Genomic DNA, 17,182 nt, shown 5'->3' on the forward strand with positions numbered 1-17,182 from the left:
CACTGTAATAAAAGCACAGGCCATTAAGGCAGAGGTGGTTTCCACAATGGAGCAAGCATTAGATCCATGCAGAAAGAGGAGCAACCAATGGTTATCAACTAGAGTGCCAGCACTTCCTCCCTCCAGCCACAGTCACGGGGCAAACTGGATCATCAGACACCTTGGCAGCTCTCCCCCTGGCTACTCCAGCTCTGCCACTTCGTCCCACAGGGACAGTAAGGCACTCACTGAGTCTAGAGAAAAGGTCAGCCTAAAGTAAGGAGAGGGAATACCAATGGGGTCTAAGGGTGGGAAAACAACTGGCACTGCTTTAGTTTCCCCTTATTTCCACAGTTTGGGAACTCCAAAATCAGATAAATATCTTCCCCAAAACTCTGCCTGATGGATCACTGAGCTGCCCTTCCACAGCCCCACAGACAATAGTGGACTCTGCTCCAGAGCAGATGGGGGAATAGCAAACAGTCCAGGTGTCCTTCTGCAAGTCTCACATCTGGATGTTGACTGCAACAGATCTGCACACAGGAACTCCCCGAGGTGACAGAAGGCTCAGGCACTCATTAGAGACATAACATTTCCAACATCCTGGAAAGCACTGCCAAGAGGCAAACCTTGTCCTAACCACAGGAAAGCCTGCAAAGCCTCTCCCCCAGGCCTCACCTTCACTGCTCAGGGCACCTGGGGTCTTTGCTTTGTGGCCATCCCAGAAGTAGCGCAGGGCAGCGATGAGCCGGTGCAGGAAGCACACCATGTACTCTGGGGGGCACAGCACAGCCAGGTTCTAGGGCAAGAATGAGAGCCCAGCATCAGGCCAGGTGTGAAAGTGCATCTCAGGCCAAAGGGCTACATGGAGCAGGCAGAAACTTTTGTGTACTCAGCCTTGCTAGCATCTCTAGCTTACAGCTCTGGCAGAGAGCCCAGACCTGATGGTGGGCAGCAGTTTCCACCTCTGGGACACCTCTGTCACTGGTCTGACAGAGGATGAGGGATAACACACAATCCATCATGAAAGATGGGGATGAACACAGGGATGCAGGTGAAGAAAGGGTTTCCTACACAGTGGATGCCTGCCTCCCAAAGCCTCAGGCCAACAGCCTGACCCAGGGCCAGAGGCACAATTGTCACCCAGGAGTGAGGAGGATGCCAAAGCCAGCAGCCCCACAGCCACACTCCCTGAGGGGCTATAGGAGGATATTCAGCTCCCACCTAAGATTCCCCAAGGACCACTTTCCTATAAATCACTGCACAGGACTTACCTAACTTGCCTGGTTTCTAGCCTCAGATCTCCCCCTCCTCATTCCCTGTCATATCTACACCTCAGTGGATCAACTACTGGCAGCAGCCTGGCCAGAAGGGCAGAGTTCCCAGCCTGAAGGTGCAGAAAGCTCCCAGGGTCAGACTTGCAGGAAGGCTAGCCCTCTCACTTACCCCTCTGTTGCTGGCGTTTTCCTGAAGAAACTTGCGGAATTTGTTTAGGAAGATGTACCTGGAGGCTTCCCCCTGGCAGAAGAAAAAAAATCAGGTGGTAAATCTAGGATTTACAAAGCACATCACATGAAGATATTGTCCCAAAAGACCCACAGAGTGCTTACCCCTCCTCTGTCCTTATTGTTCAGCAGCAACTTCAGAATCTGAACCTGGAGACCTTCCACCACTAAAAGGGGGACACAAATCTGCCATCAGAAAACCAGCACTGGAGAGCAACTCCCCCTCTTAACCCCAGCTGCAGTACCCTGTCCTCAGGAGAAAGGTTCCCTCCCCAGCACAGGGGGCCCAGGAAGAACCAGTGACAGCAGAAAGCCAATCCCACCACTGAGAATTTTCTCCTCCACTACCTAGCAGGAAATTCACTCATAGCTAAAAACCAATGCAGAGGTTTGCTCCTGCCCCATCCTGGGGGGCTGCAGTGGGGTCCCATCAGAACAGAGCATGGCTGGCCCCCACCTCTGCACCACAGCCTGTCCTGGCTGTACTTCACATAGTGAATAGGATTTAGAAAGCCCCTGGCTGCACAAAAAGTGTGGGATCTTGGCAACTTCCCTCCCTCCCTCCCCACAAACCTTCAATGCGCTTCTTGAGCCGCTGGCAGCCTCTCTCATACGCCCGACGCCTCAGCCTCTCCTCAGCACTCTCCTCCTTCACCTCCTTACTCTCCTTGCCCTGGATGGGGCACAGACACTGATTAGCAGGAGAGCAATGCACAAGGAAAATATCTTGCCAGAGATTCCCTCAAACAATGCAAAATGGAGAGCAGAGACTCCCTGAAACAATGTGCCAGTGTGTGACTGCAGCTGGCAGGACACCTAAACAGGTCTCCTCCAGCCTTGTAATGAGTAATGGCAGGAGATCTTTTGAGGACACCCCAATCAATTCCTTAAATACTTTGAGGTTCCCTTCCAAATCTGTTGCCACAGAAATCTGTCCCCCCTCCCCTGGGTGAGCATCACACCTCAAACATACTCTCTAAGGGGACAAAAAAGATGACAGGGGAATGGAAAAGCTCCAACTCTCAAACTGTAGGACCCACCAGTGCTAACACAGCTGGAAATAGGGGCCACCCAACTTCCTCAGCCAGAAAAAGATGCAAATGGCAGGCAAGAACATTTCCTCAGCCTCCTGGGTGGAAGTGCCTGTACTCACCTCCTTGGTGAAGCGGTTTGGCCACCACGTGGTGGGAATGAGCTCCTGCAGACCTGCCTCCTCCACACGCAGAGGGCTCTTGATGTAGAAGAACACAACGGAACGGAGCACGTCGAAGCTGTGCTGGAGTTAAAGCAAGCACAGAAGCTGCACTGGGAGAAGGGACAGGGCATGTCTCCAGAGCTGTAGTGACAGATTCCTTTCCAAACTATCATTGCAAGATCCAGAGGCCTCTGGAGAAGCCCCACACAGCTGTCACAGCAGCTGCACAAATGCTACCACAGGGCTGGACTGCTCTGAAAGTGGTTTTGCTCTAGGGATATTAGAGGTCAGTCAGGTAGAAATGAGCTCCTGTGTGTTACCAGGATGTGAACTATACAACACTGCTGCCTGCCCTCAAAGCATTTGTAGGAAATGGTGTCAGGCAGAGGAGATCTGAGAAATGAACTCTCAAGACAAGGTGGCTTCTGCCTCCCTGGACCTACAGGTCCTTGAAGTGTCCTCGGCTGCATTACTGAGGGAAGGGAAAACTGAGACAGGAGGAGACACAAAGGATACAGAACATTGCTGAGTAGGTATTTCCTAGATTTCTCATGCTTCAGGACTGCAATGGTGAGCCGGAGGTAGTGGATCTAGGAAAACAGGAGAAGCAAAAGTGACTCCATCTGCAGAACATACAACTCTCCAAAGGCTACAGTGTGACAAAACTGCCATCTTTGGATCAAACAACTACAGGATCCCAAACATCATGTACCTTTGGACATGGGGACATAACAGAAGCTGGCTAGTCACAGATTCCTGGAATTCAGAAGTGCAAACTCACTTGTAATCCCAGGTCTGGGATGATGGGAGAGAACCTGTAAGCCCGCAGCAGGGACATCAGGAGCTGCTTGAGGCACTCATGCACTTCATACTCCTGAGAAAATAAGAAACACATTTAAGAACAACAGCAAGGAGTCAGGAACAGCTATAGCTCCCAGACTGAGATCTTGGAAGGAAGCATTCATTTCTGAACTGAAAAAGCAGGTGCTCTGAACCCACAGTGTCCCTCTGACTCCACAGGAGAGAGTCCAAGCAGAAGCTGGTGTCAGTGCTTTGCTAAAGGGAAACAAGCTTCTGCAGGAAGTCCAACCCACAAGTCACCTACAAAAAGCCAAAGTCCCAGGCCCTGTTTGTTGGGCAGTCACCAGTTCTCTTATTCCCTGACTCTACCCAAGATACAGTGTTGGTACAACTAACCAGAAGAGAAAGAAGTAAGTCTTGGGTAAATGTGATGAGAGAAGAGTTGTCTGTTTGAATTCAACTCATAGCCAACCAGCAGGATGAGAGCCAACTCCTCCACAAACACAGCAGTGCTACCAGAGGGTCCAGTTTCACTGCTAAGATGGTGGGCCTGAAGGAGTCATGATATTTTTCTATTAAACTTCTCATGGCAGCTGGCTGGGCCAGGGCCCACATCTGTAAACTGTTACCCCAAAGGGCAGATGTGCTGTCTCCAAGCAGATCCCTGGCAGGGCCTGGCTCTGTGTAACCACCCAAGCACTCCAGCAGCAGCAGCAGCAGCTTCCCCTCAAACATGTGTCCCAGGAAGGAGTAAGCTCATCCAGCATGGACAGGAAGGGAAGTTGGAGGAGGCAGTGCTGGAGATGGTGAGTGCACTGCACACCTCTACCCTAGTCCCACACACTCTGATCCATCTCTTCAGCACACGGCAGCACTTGAGACCTCCACAGTCAAATACACAGTACTAACAATCAGAAGATTATTCTTATTGATAAATGTGATGTTTCCAGAAACAGGAAGTTATTCACCATCATCAGTTCCTTTAGCAGTAGGAGAAGCTTAGAAATGTCTGGTTAACTCATTGCCAGTGTCTGCATTCAACCCTCAGTGCCTGGGTGTGCAGCAGCAGCCAGATGAGCTAATTGAGAGGGTGGTCTACCACAAAGAAAAAAGAAGAGAGAGACACTGAACACTACCAGCATTTTGTAGGGCAGGCTCCTGTCCTCAGCATCTCCCAGGGATCCCTAGGGAGGAAGCAGCACCCTGGCAACTCACCTCCATCAGAAGCCACATGAGATCCAGCAGCTGCTGAATGAGGGGGTGGGCCTCCACTGCCCCTCCTCGCTCCAGGATGCTCAGCAGGAAGGTCATGAGCACATCCTCCACCAGGTACACCTTGCACTGCAGACAGAGAGGCAGGTCAATGTTCCTCCATGGCACAGTCACTTCCCAGCAGAAGCTGAGGATTACTTTGCTTGCAAGAGCAGTAACAAGCACTACAGAACCTGGCAATGGGCAGGCAAAACTCACCATAAGAGGGGAGAAATAATTGAAGATGTGAGCTAATGTAATCAATACTGTGGGTTCTCCCTGCAGCTGCCACATGGATGTGTCTTTCTCCACCAGCTTCCCCTCCTGCAATGACAAACCCAGAGAGACACATAGCTTGGATCCAGCCCAATCCACCTGTACACCAACAACTGAATGAACCACATGCCAGGAGCAGCCCTGCTGCTGTCCCATGCCTGACTGCACCAGAAACCTTGAACATGGGAATTCAGAATGCCAAAGAAGCCAGGCCTATTCCTCTGGAAGGCTGTAGTGCAGTCCAGATGTCACTATCAACCACATGCAGGCACTTTGACAATGTTCTAAAAAAAGGCTCTAGTTTACATGATAATTTGTAAATGGGAACACCTCCAGAGGAAGAGAACTAGCAAATCAGGCCTTCATTTGAGCCAAGACCATAGCATATGGCATTCCCTATGCTTTGGGCATCAACAGATCATCCCTCATCCTAGTGGAAAACAGTGTTTCCAGCAAACAGTGCCACAGCCAAAACAATCCTCAAGGCAAACCTGCCAGAATTCCATCACATTACTGAACAGGACATCAGTAAAAAGCTTAGGATATGAACAAACTCATTTCAAGGGTGCGAAATCAAATGCAGCAGTTGTGACCCTGACACACATCACTTCTTGAATATTGGCAATGAAACTTCATAGGACTGAGAACAACAAAGCCCAGCATGACTTAATTTAAGTCCTGGAACTACCAGGAAGGCCATTTTGCAAGCCAGAGAGCTCCAGGGACACACATGCCCCATGCAAGCATTCAGACTCCAGGTGCATGGAAACATCTGAGCTGGCAGCACGTGCCAGGGAGAGCAGAACCCCCTTTTCCAGCATGGTGCCCTCAGATGCACCCCCTGATGCCAGCCTACCGTCACATCTATTCCAATATGGATCACATTCTTCAGGTAGCCCAGCAGCTTCCGAGCCTTCAGCAGGTCTGCCACAGGAGGATCCTGCAGGGGCCGGTAACCTTCCACTGGATAAGTAGGGAGTGTTAAGGGAAAATGCAATCTGATCCTTTTGGGACTCCTTTTGTCTGTGCAAGGAAAAGACTCTGTCTGCTTTACTTTGTACCCAGTCCCAGTTCAAACCTTCTACACGGATGATAAGCCACAAGCTCTCATCTCCACTTCCTCCATGCTGCAAGCAGAAAGTCTTTCACTTCTGCTCAGTGTGAAATACTTTTTTCATCAGAAAGACCAACTGGAGCTCCCACTACAGCCATCAACAGGCACAGTCAGGACTGCTCTGACAGGAGCTCCAGGCTTCAGCATTCACACAGCAACAGGCAAAACTAATACCGTGTCAGAAGTTCCATATGGCTGGGAAGTAAAAGAGATGAGTGACCAAAAGGCTCAGCAGCACATCAGCATTAGGGTTTCCAAAACTGCTCAGCCAGAATTTTGCAGGATCTGAGTGTCTGGGAGCAGGCAGCTCCCAGTTGTAGAGCAGCTGCTGTCTCAGAGCTGAAAGCAACTCTTATTTCAGAAACTTGTGTTGGTATCCTGTAGTTCTGCTTCAGCTAAGGAGGTATTTGGCTCTTCTCTCCCTGACTCAGCTCTGCACACAAGTGCTGACAGCAGAAAGTGAACTGCAGTCAGGTGTGTATATTCTACAGCCTCCAAAGATGGTCTCAGGACAGGCTCTTCCCCCTTCAGGGCTCCTCTCCCCACACTTAAAGGATATCGGAGCGGACGGCTTCCGAAGTTAAAAGCCACAGACTCTTTGAAGGAGAGGCTGATGGCAGGGAAATAGGCCATTCCAGCACCCCTCGTGATGTTATCAAAGGCAGTTCCCAGAGATATGCCATTCCTGAGAGAAGGAAAACCCACAAGGTTTCAGTCACAGCAGGAGGGGTGTGAGGTCAGCTGGGCAACACAGATATCAGCTTGCCAACACGGACACACCCATCAGTCATGCCTCCTGTCATTCCTAACCTGGCACACATGCAAATGTCACAGCTCTGCTGAGTGACAGCCACAGGAAGCACAGGGTCACTTCCATTTTCATACCAGCATGGGAAGGCACTGGGGTCTACACAACATGCAGAGCCCACTCAGCTTCAAGGGCAACCCAGATCTGTGAGATAACTAAAGCAGCAGGACATTTTAAAGCATATGATTTTTTGGCCTCATCTATTTGATGTTGGTGGCAATCAAGGATAATGCTTTCAATCTACTCCTCCATAAAAGATGACACCAACCATCTAACAGTTTTTAATTGCAACTGACTTGCTGCAGGCCAGGGCTAGAGAACAATTCTCATTGTGCGTGGGAGCTGGAAACTGGAGATTTATCAACCTTTTCACAGCTCCTTGTGAATTTAGGACAGGCAAGATCTTACACTGACTACAAAAGCAATCAATTAAAACCAAGTGTGGCATTAAACATCACAAGAGATGCCCTTCCCTCTAAAATCCTGGCAAACTTTACAAAGATTTTGTAGCTTGAACATCTTCCTGCCAAATGTTTTCAACTAAACTGAACTGGGACCCAATACCCTATTCAGATGGTTTCTGAACACAAGACAGAGAAACAAAGGCCACAACTACCAAGGAACATAAAGGGGAGAGAGCAGAAATAGGGCACAGCAACCTTTCTGTTACACACAGACATAAACAAAGCAGGGAATGGGACAAAGATGCTTACAAGCAGAAAGCAATGGTGCCCTCATCAAGGTCTATCAGACAGCTGACGATGTCTCCTGCTGCCCAGGACTGCAGGAAAGGGAGAGAAGAGGTTAAACATATATTTCCAGGGTTTTCCCACATCACAAGAAAGACTGCAACCCAACCAACCCCTTGTGATTCAGGGTTAAAAAAGAGAGAGTTCCTTCTCCCAGCAGCTCACATCATTTTCAGGCACTTCTAAAGCCTGATTTGGATCTTTTTCCCCTCTGGCAGTAGGAATGTACATTTATCCCAATAATACACCATGCTCTGATGTACTACAGAGAAGCAGAGCCTCCCAGGGACCAACAGCAGCATTGTGCTGGCAATCAGTCTGCTAAACAAAGCCAGCACGTCCAGCACCCCTAAAGTGCAGACAAGTGCTGGCACACAGCCTGAAGCAGGGAGAAAGGCTTGAGGGCACTTCACAAGGCCCAGCAGACCCAGTGAGCAGAAGGAGTCACCTGTGCTCCATCCCCGGGGCACAGCTACTCACCTTGCCATAGTTTGTGGTAGTCACGTTCCACTTGCGCACCCTGTTCCCATCGTAGGCATAGGAATCTGGCGTGTCCCCAACGCCCTCCTGCACCAAAGCATCAAAGAGCAGACTCAGAGCAGGCACAGAGGATTCCTCTCACTGCAAGAGAACCTTTAAGGGAAGGACTAGTAGACAGGGAGAGGAGCTGACAGCACACATGCTCTGCCTGGGAAAAATCCTTACTCTAGGAATGAATCCAGTGGCCTGTGATCTTTGGTTCAGAGAAATGCACCACTCCCTACTTATTTTGGGGTCAGAAGAGTACTGGCATCTGACACTTCTCATTTCTATCAAAGCAGCCCCCTGGGATGCCCATCACTTCCCCTCTCACATACTGCAGAGTGACAAATTAGTGAAATTCTGCAGCTGACATCTCTTTGCAGCACCAAACATCCCACCCAGATGAAACAACATCTCACCCTCCCCTGGGCAAAAAGAGCCCTGTAGCAGCAGCTGCTGAGGCCCATCCCAAGGGACAGGCTGCCAGCACTGCAGACACACACACTTTCTGGGGAAGATACCAGTTGAAAGTCAATATCTATCAATTCTACGTGCAGCAAGAGCATTTCAACACACTCAGCATAGGCTTTCCCACTGAGCACCCCTCTGTGGACACAGACCAGAGAGTCTCGTAAAGACTCTTAAAATAGCAAGCCTGGCATTTTGTGTGTGTGTGTGGCATTTCTGGTGTGAATGCCAGCAGGGCACAGCACCAATGCAATGCTCTACACTGACCAAAAAAGCAGAGGAGGAGCATCCCCCAGAGTAGCTATACTACCTCCTGATTAAATCTGCAGTTGAGAGTACACCAGCCAATCTGCATGAGTCCCTGGGAGGAGATGAGCACCTCATAAATCCATTTCCCTGAAAGAAAAAGAGAAAGAGATGCCACACAGTGAATTCTTGTCCCCTGGCTTGTTGTTAGAGAAGCTGAACCTGAAACTGTTCCCACAGAAATATATGTGGCACATAAAAGAGTTTAAGGACATCCCCAGGATTCCCCTCCCACCTCTTTATTCTGGCATCACACAATTCCCCATCCTTCTCATTCCTTGGAGAAGTTCAGTGAATGAACCAGGGAAGAGGGTGCTCAAGATCTGGAACATATTCCAGATTTCCTGAGCTCTCCAGCTGTCTAATGCCCCATACACTCCTTCCAGGATCTTTTCTTAAAGCAGCACTGGTTTATATCCTTACCTTTATACACACATGTCGTGGCCCTGATGGACCCAAAGTTACTGTGGCCAATCACCTGGACCAACAAACAAAAGATATTTTAATGTCAGGCAAAAAGAGAGGCTTCTTCAGTCCTTTCCATTCCCTCTGTCCCTGCCATACCAAAGCAAGATGGAGAGCTATTCACAAGGACAGCATAGGGACAAAAAGGGACATCCTCCCCACCCCAGCAGCTGTACTTGGAGCCAGCTGGCCCCAGGGAATCATTCAGGTTCTTCCCACAGCTCATCTGTACTTGATAAACCCCAGTGAAGCACCCAGCATGGCAGCAGTACAAGGACAACATGGTGACAGACAGGTTCCCAGTGAACTGGCACAAAAGTGATTATGATATGGGACAGATATATGAATGCTGGACAAGTTAGAACAAAACTACAGATTCCAGGTGTCCAGACCAAAGGCCAGGACTGGCAGGTAACATGGTGCCTAGGAACTGAGCTGTGTTAAATCCTGACTCGCTATCTTGGGACAGACCACGAAGAGGAAATGAAAGCAGGAACAAGGAATTCACAGGCAAGTCAGTCCAATCCACTCTGGGGGTCAATTCTAGGTACAGCCAAAGTTACCCACAGCAGGTGGTTAAAGGGAAAGGGGAGACCAGGGCAGCCTGATTTGTTAGAGGCTAAAAAGCAGGCATAGATTAAGGGGAAATCAGCTCAAGAGCAGGGGATGTGTTTGCTCATGAAGGGGTGAAAGGAATGTAGAAATTACTGAAGTAGGAAAGAGTTAAATCCCAGTGGATTCTTTCAGCTGACTTTTTGCAAGGGGAACATCAGCCAAGGAGCAAGCAGGTAATTAGTGGAAACAAAGGAGAAAGGAAAGCCTCAGCTTCAGTCTCTTTCCAGCCTTTCAAGAAGACCAGAAGGAAGGAAGAGGCAGCCTGCTGGAGGGAGGGACAGGAAGGCTGGCTGCTTAGCCAAGTGAGCCCCTGGGCCAGGGTAGTCCTTTCACATCCTCACAGCCCACTCAGACCTTGCTGACACTTAGTAGCACTGCTAGATTTTCTCCCAGGAGAGCTCACTTCCTCCAGGATCCTGCACCTTACAGGCAAACTCCATTTACACATGCTGCAAAGCCACTGACAGGATCTACTACAAAGAACAAACCAAGAAGGCCCAAGTGCTTTTAGTCCCACAAAATAATTTTCTGCTGTGTCCAGCAACACACTCACCCCAAGTAAGTCATCATCGACCAGCAGGAGCCCCTCAAAGCCGCTGGTGTGGTCCAAAACCACAGTGGAGGGACCGAGCCGGCCCTCTGCCACCTGATCTGAAACAAGAGTTGCAGAAAACCTGTTGGGGAGAGTTGTGCAGGATTGAACAGCTCACCCACTGGGTACCTCTAGCCAGACTGCAACAGCACCTGGATTCTGCTACAGGGGAGGAAGATTATGATAGTGTTGCCTATGTTGGACCCTGAGAAACTCAGAAAAGGAGAGAGATTTAAAAGGAAGTCTTCACAGCAACTCAGTTGTGCAGCATTCAGGACACATTAAGTTTTCCACATCACCTGAAAATTTTACTTTGACAAAATTCAAAGGCTAAACTCAGTGCCAAATGTTTGGCCAACATGTCACACTTTGATTGCAGCCAGCAAGAAAAATTTGGCTTTCTAGGAGGGGAGCAAGGCTGTATCTTGCCACATCCTGATTCACTCAGAGAAACAATGGCAGTAAGAACACAGGGAACAGCCTGAGGCCCAAAGTGAATACCTGCAGTGGAGACCAGCATGCAGTAATTGTCAACAAGAGTCTGCACCTCTCACTGATGAGAACACTGCACACTCCTGGTCAAAGCAATGGCTCTGCAAATCATTATCAGTAAAATATCCCCAAAACTGCTTTTCCAGACATTTTAGCCTGGAAATCTGCCTCCATCTGCACACAAACCTGCTGCAAGGCTGGCTGATGAGCCCCTCACAGGCAGGATTTAAAAGCACAATAAATTAAGAGCACAGGGAGGCACAACAGCACTCACTCAGAAATGCCTATCATGATACAACTTGTCCTTCCCAATGAAGCAGCACAAGCAAGAAGCACAAATTGGACAGGCAGTATCTCCTACCTCTGCTGTCTTCAGAGCCATTCTCCTCTGCCAGCAATCTCTCAAGGTGCTCCTGCAGGTTCTGGAACGTCAGGTGCTTCCTAGGGAATAAACACACAGCAGCTCTTACAAAAAACTTTGTCTTCAATATTTCAAGAGTTGCAGCCTAGACCAGTGTCCTATGCTGAGACATGAGCCAGGAAGTTCTGTCATTGATCTGTTTCATGTCATGAATCTAAGGAATTTGTTGCCCATTGTGTTGGGACAATGAATGAAGGAGGGACCAAACACAGCACAAACAAGCCAAGTAGTTAACAAAGAATCTTACAGTCCTCAGTCTGCTCAGGAGTGTTTTGTGGCAGTAAGAAAACTGTGGTACAAGGCAGCAAGATACCAGCTGTGCTACCAATAACTATGGACATGACTTTGCTGCAATCAGCATCATACAAACACGGCCTAAGTCAGGATTCATTTTTCCCCAAAGTATTTTGCAATACAAAAGAAGAGAGAGGACCACAGCAGCAGCTGTAGCAGTTCAGACAAAGGTCAGGCTAGTCCAGCATCTTCTCTCTCTGAAACAGCTAAAACCATTTTGTTTTCATACTGAAAACTCTCATGGACCCCCTTTGGGCCACTGTTCTAGAGAACTTACTGCCCTTCCTTGGTTCTCTCCTTTCAAGGATAGTTCACTTAGCTGATCTTTGCACAACAGTCTCCTTTTACTGTGAGAACCACTAGTTGTTCCTATCCCTGCTTCCCACTTCCAAAGCCATCTGGGAAACAACTTTTCACTTCTCCAGGATTAGGGATTTCCCTCTCACCCTAATGGTGAGAGACACTGTGAAAGCCTGATGGGTGTGAAGATGCACAGAAGTGAAATCAAAGAATCAGCTTTGGTTGGCAAGGGTGGCTTCAGCAAAGCTGCTTAATTAGCACTGGCACGAAGGAGGAGTTGTGGAAGGAGAGTGGAAGAGCATGAGGCAGGCAGAGAGATGTCTGCAGTGAGCTCTTCTATAAAGAATTCAGGCCTCTGAAGGCAAGATGTCATACCATAAAAGTTGCTCTCTGAAGGCAAGATGTCATACCATAAAAGTTGCTCCCTTATGGCAAATGTTATTTCCAAGACCTCTTTGATTGCTACTGGGCTTTCTACCAAGTAGCCACGTTCAGGGAGAAAGGGTGGAAGGCAGGAAAAAAGAGAGACCAGTCCAACAAACTATCAGTTCTGTGCATTCAAGTCATTAATCACCAGACAAAGAAATCAGAAATATTGAAAACCAAAAAGCTCAGGCAGATGGAGTGTTCCAAGGCTTTCTGGCAGGAGAGCTCGTGGTAAAGTAACATGACCCACTTTGCCTCCCCCGCACCATCACCCCGGCTCACCAAGAGCCAGAGGGCCAAGAACTATTTATAGCAGCTCTGAGCTCACGTTGGAGCTGGCAGTCCTAAGTATAGCCTTGGAATGTGACCCCAGCCATGCTGCAGCACTGCCAGCCAGCAGGAGCACAGGCCTGCCTCACTCTGCCACACTCCTACCTGCCCTGAGCCTGCCTGACTTGCCTCTGGCAAAAGAGATGCAGGGAATTCTTTTCATCCAACACTACAGGTTTCTGGGATTAAAAGGTGGAGGAGAAGTGAAAATAAATAGGAAAAAAGCAGTCACTAAACAGGAATTTTGTGTTTCTCTTCCTGTAGTGACTTCTAATTAAAGTACCAGCAGTTCCACAGCCTGGAAAATGTATGGAATTGCATGGGTCAGTAACAGTCTTGCCTTTAGGTTACAGGGCATTATTTTTAATTCCTGCACCTGACACATGTGCATTTTGCACTTCCTTACAAGCAAAGGGGGAACAGGAACAACCAGGTGAATGCCTACTTATTTCAAAAATATTGCCTAGTGTGGAGACATATGGGATTTTTCATGCAAAAAAGAATCCTTCCTCACAAGCCCTGCAGTTTGGAAAAGCCATTAAAAGAGCAGACTCAGAGTTGTTTCTGTAACATGGAGCTGCTGTGTTTTTAACAAAGATCACTGTGTGGCACTAAAAGATCTTTCCTTTCACACAGTGCTGTTTATCTGGAGGTGGCATCACTGGCCACCTGGGCAGTGAGAAGTCTGATACCTGTAAGCAGCTGCAGGCTGGTTCCCATCAGCACTGGTAAAGACTCGGTGCAGGTAATCATTCAGCAGCCTGCTGTTCACAATCCCTTGGGAGAAACAGAAAGGAAATGAGCTTACAGAGTCTGGGGGAAACTCAAACATGAATTTCATGTACAAGCAAGAAACTGGTAACTATGGGTAAATTATGTTCATGTTTGCTGATCAACATAATGGAAAATGCAGCTTCAAGCAGTCATTCATCACCTCACTGTCCTCACTAGCAGAACCAGAGTCCAGCATTATTGGGTGCATCTCCCCAAAAAAGACTCTTTCCAATTTGAGCTGCTCTGCCATAGCAACTGGGAGCCTATAAATTGCTCCACACAGGTGGAAGTGCATCCTCAGGAATCCTGCTGTGCTACTTCCTGCTGTGCTAAAGTAACTCCAAAAGCTGAAAGCAGGGATCCAATTTCATTTAAAAAAAAATCTTAACACTACTGCAATTCCTGGTGTCCTATTCATACCCAGGATGTCTCTTAACCACATAAAAGATGCTGAGATGGAAAGGCTGCAGGAGCAGCTCACCTCATGTAACCCAGAACCCTCTTTAATGATGTGTGCCTCACCTTCACTAAACAACCCTCAGTGTCACACTGATGCAGCATTCCTTGTTTCTGAGTGCAACAGTGCCCTCAAATGCCAGGTTTGTGGTCTCATAAGGACACTTGTGCTGGATTGGTGACGCCAAGAAAAAAACCAGACTGCCTGGCAGGTAGCAGAATTTCCCAGAAAAGGATTCCTTTGAGAATTTGACATCCTGGAAGGGGAACTCCCTAAATCAGATGGCAGGCAGGCAACAAAACATTCCCCAGCCTTATGAGGCAGGGCTGTGTGCTGAAGAAAAGGCTCTGTGACCTGAGTTTCTGGAGTCATTAGTACTGCAGGAATGTCCCATCTAAAATCTCATCTCACTTTGAGGATTTACTCCATTTCAGCCCCCCTACACCTCACACTACCGAGGTAACTGCAGCTGGAAGGCAGCTGATCTCAAGCAAGGCAAGGGATGCTCCTGGATCCACAGTGCTCCTGTTCCCACAGGGCAGGTACAGGACCCTACCTGTGACCTTGGACTTCTCTGGCTCAGTGCTCAGCCTGTAATTCTTCCTTGAGAAAGCAGTCCCAGCACCTCTCGACGTCATTCTTCACAGGCACCGCTTCCAGAGCAGACATAAGATGGGCAGACGCCTAGAACAAACCCTTCTGGGGAGGATGCTGCCTTTAGACTTCTCCCTTTCTTGGAGGCTGGTTTACCTGAATTAAACAACAGGGATAAGCCAAAAAATAGCCACAGTCCTTGCATGTCCCAATGACATTACACAAGAGCCCCAAACCAACTACCTGCTGACCCTGCTCTCAGTCCCACTGCTGTCCAACACTCCAGGCAGCCACACAAACCCCACTCCAAAGAAAGACACAGGCACAACCAAGCCAGAAACACAGGCAACCTTCACCCCAAGCCTGGGCCAGAAGCACTGGGCCAAGCCACCCCACTGCCAAACACCGCTGAGGGGGAACCGCGCCGCACTGCTGCTCGTGTCCTGACAAACACTTCTGCCTTTCCCTCCTGCTCTGTACTCTTTAGGACAGCAACATGGGCCTGGTTAATCTCCTGTTTAGCAGGTGTTTAGATTATTCCACTACTCAAAACAAAGAGAGAGGAAAAAGGAATGAGACAAATGCAGATGGACTGGGCTACAATAGAATATCACTGACTACAAAGTGAAAGACCCAGAGACACGGGGACAAAAGCAGACACAGGTAATATACAATAGTGTTTACAAGTGAAAATCTACCATGAGACTACAGATTCAGGAACCTTCTAGAATCACTAGAATGCTATCAGAGCTGACATGTGCCAGGACAAAAAGAATACATTCAAGTGGCTAGTTCCATCCAGCTTCCAAATGTTTGGCTATACCCCTCTCCTGCTTCCAACTGTTCCAATAGCCAACCCTCACTAGAAGACTCTCCCTGGACATCCATCTGTCAAAGCACTTTATGACACAGAGCAACAGGAAGATGCAACAGGAGCAAAGACTGCAGGAATTAAATGCTTGTTGGCAATCTCATGCAGAGCAGAAACTAAGGTGAACCCAAGAAAAGTTAGTGACTCCAGAAAAGGAGTGCCAATTGACATAAATACCACATGAGCTTCAGCTAGACTTGGGAAAGGGTTTCCTAAAACCCCTTTCCTCAGGACCACCCCAGCACTCAGCAGTGGAGCAACACTGCCTGGCCTCCCTCCTGCAGCACTGCTGAGCAAAATAGCGGGAACAAAGCAAAAACCAGCCTGGATCAAAGGCCCTGAATGATGCGTCAGGAACTCAAAACAAGAGATAAAACAATAATGAGAAACTGATAGTTTACTACTAAAGCAGAGCAGACAGCACAATGTGTACTATGCTAAAAGTACTCGACACATGACGTGACTTCAGCTCTGTCAGAACAAGTTAAAAACACCCGAGGGCAGTCAGGAGTGCCCATGGCTCTCCTAAAGGCAGCCACTCTGGTAAGCAGCACTGCTGAAACAGCCTGAATGCCCAAGGCAGGGCATGCACTGGCACCATATGAGATGCAGGGCTGGCACTGCTACAATGCCAGGGTGTTTGCACAGCTGGAGCAGATGTTGCTTTCAACAGGTCTGGGAAAGGGCAGAGCAGGGGGACACACACACATCTGCCCCATGTGCGATTCACAGAAGCAAAGACGCCCTGCTCTGAGCCTGGCCCCCTGAACTCCCTTCTCTGGGCAAGAGCAAGCAGCTTCCAGCAGCAGGGCAGAACACACAGCACAGGAGCAGCCAGAGCTGAAGTGGAGGCGACTGGAGGCAGGCGAGGAGGCCGAGAAGCCAGGCCGGCCAACACAACTTTGTGTGGCAGCTGCCGGCCGAGCCCTGGGACTCGCAGCAGGCGAAGGGAAACAGCAGAGCCCGGCGCGGATCACAGAACTGCCCTGCCCTCATCCCAGCCGTGGGTCCCCGTGGCACCCCAACCTGCGGGCACCCCAGCCCACAAGCACCGGGCAGCACTGCCGTGCTCACACCCAGCAGCCTGCCCCAGAACCGGACTCCCCCCGCAGCCAGCGGCGCCCCGTAACCCAGAGCCAGCCCTAGAGCGGGCGGCACTGCCGGCAGCCACAGACACCCCCAAACCCGGAAGGGCTCTCCGTGCCCACGAACACCCCAAAGCCGAGAACCCCCTACACCTGCCTACGAGCCGTGAGGCGCGGCGGCCACCCCCCGATCGGGCGCCTCCCGCACAGCCGGACGCCACTCCCCGAGCCGGCCGTGGCCCGAGCCCCCCGCGGCCCCGGGGGAGCCCCCGCGCTGCCGGCACCGGGCCCCGCGGCCGCCGCACTCACCGCCGGCCCGGCCGCGCCGCCGCCGCCGCCGCTACGGCGACCCGCGAGGGCCATGGCGGGCGGGCGGGACGCGTTGCCGGGAGACGGGCGGGACTCTCTCCGCGCTCGGGCAGGGCCGGGCCGCGGTGCGCTGCCCCGGGGAAGGAGCGGCGGCAGAGACCCCTCGGTGCTTGTGTGAACTTC

General features: G+C 49.9%; 1 protein-coding gene across 2 annotated transcripts in view; it reads right to left on the reverse strand.

The window, feature by feature from the left end:
- RNF123 (ring finger protein 123) overlaps positions 1-17,182 on the reverse strand; it is a 47,950-nt gene extending 30,768 nt beyond the window's left edge. The window contains exons 1-20 of one of the 2 annotated variants that reach the window (XM_064723649.1): positions 17,000-17,182; positions 14,697-14,890; positions 13,602-13,686; positions 11,500-11,579; positions 10,608-10,705; positions 9,398-9,452; positions 8,979-9,064; positions 8,159-8,245; positions 7,643-7,710; positions 6,681-6,806; positions 5,864-5,978; positions 4,951-5,055; positions 4,696-4,821; positions 3,461-3,553; positions 3,196-3,269; positions 2,638-2,755; positions 2,058-2,157; positions 1,590-1,651; positions 1,426-1,497; positions 658-778 (exon numbers count right to left, since the gene is read on the reverse strand). In XM_064723649.1, the coding sequence (XP_064579719.1) occupies positions 658-778; positions 1,426-1,497; positions 1,590-1,651; positions 2,058-2,157; positions 2,638-2,755; positions 3,196-3,269; positions 3,461-3,553; positions 4,696-4,821; positions 4,951-5,055; positions 5,864-5,978; positions 6,681-6,806; positions 7,643-7,710; positions 8,159-8,245; positions 8,979-9,064; positions 9,398-9,452; positions 10,608-10,705; positions 11,500-11,579; positions 13,602-13,686; positions 14,697-14,778 (1,753 nt within the window). In that variant the 5' untranslated portion in view covers positions 14,779-14,890; positions 17,000-17,182. Of the gene's footprint in view, positions 1-657; positions 779-1,425; positions 1,498-1,589; positions 1,652-2,057; positions 2,158-2,637; positions 2,756-3,195; positions 3,270-3,460; positions 3,554-4,695; positions 4,822-4,950; positions 5,056-5,863; positions 5,979-6,680; positions 6,807-7,642; positions 7,711-8,158; positions 8,246-8,978; positions 9,065-9,397; positions 9,453-10,607; positions 10,706-11,499; positions 11,580-13,601; positions 13,687-14,696; positions 14,891-16,847; positions 16,972-16,999 lie in introns of those variants that run through there. The other variant, XM_064723650.1, reaches the window with a different exon arrangement.

Source organism: Zonotrichia leucophrys, chromosome 12, assembly GCF_028769735.1.
Source record: "Zonotrichia leucophrys gambelii isolate GWCS_2022_RI chromosome 12, RI_Zleu_2.0, whole genome shotgun sequence".
Taxonomy (NCBI): domain Eukaryota; kingdom Metazoa; phylum Chordata; class Aves; order Passeriformes; family Passerellidae; genus Zonotrichia; species Zonotrichia leucophrys.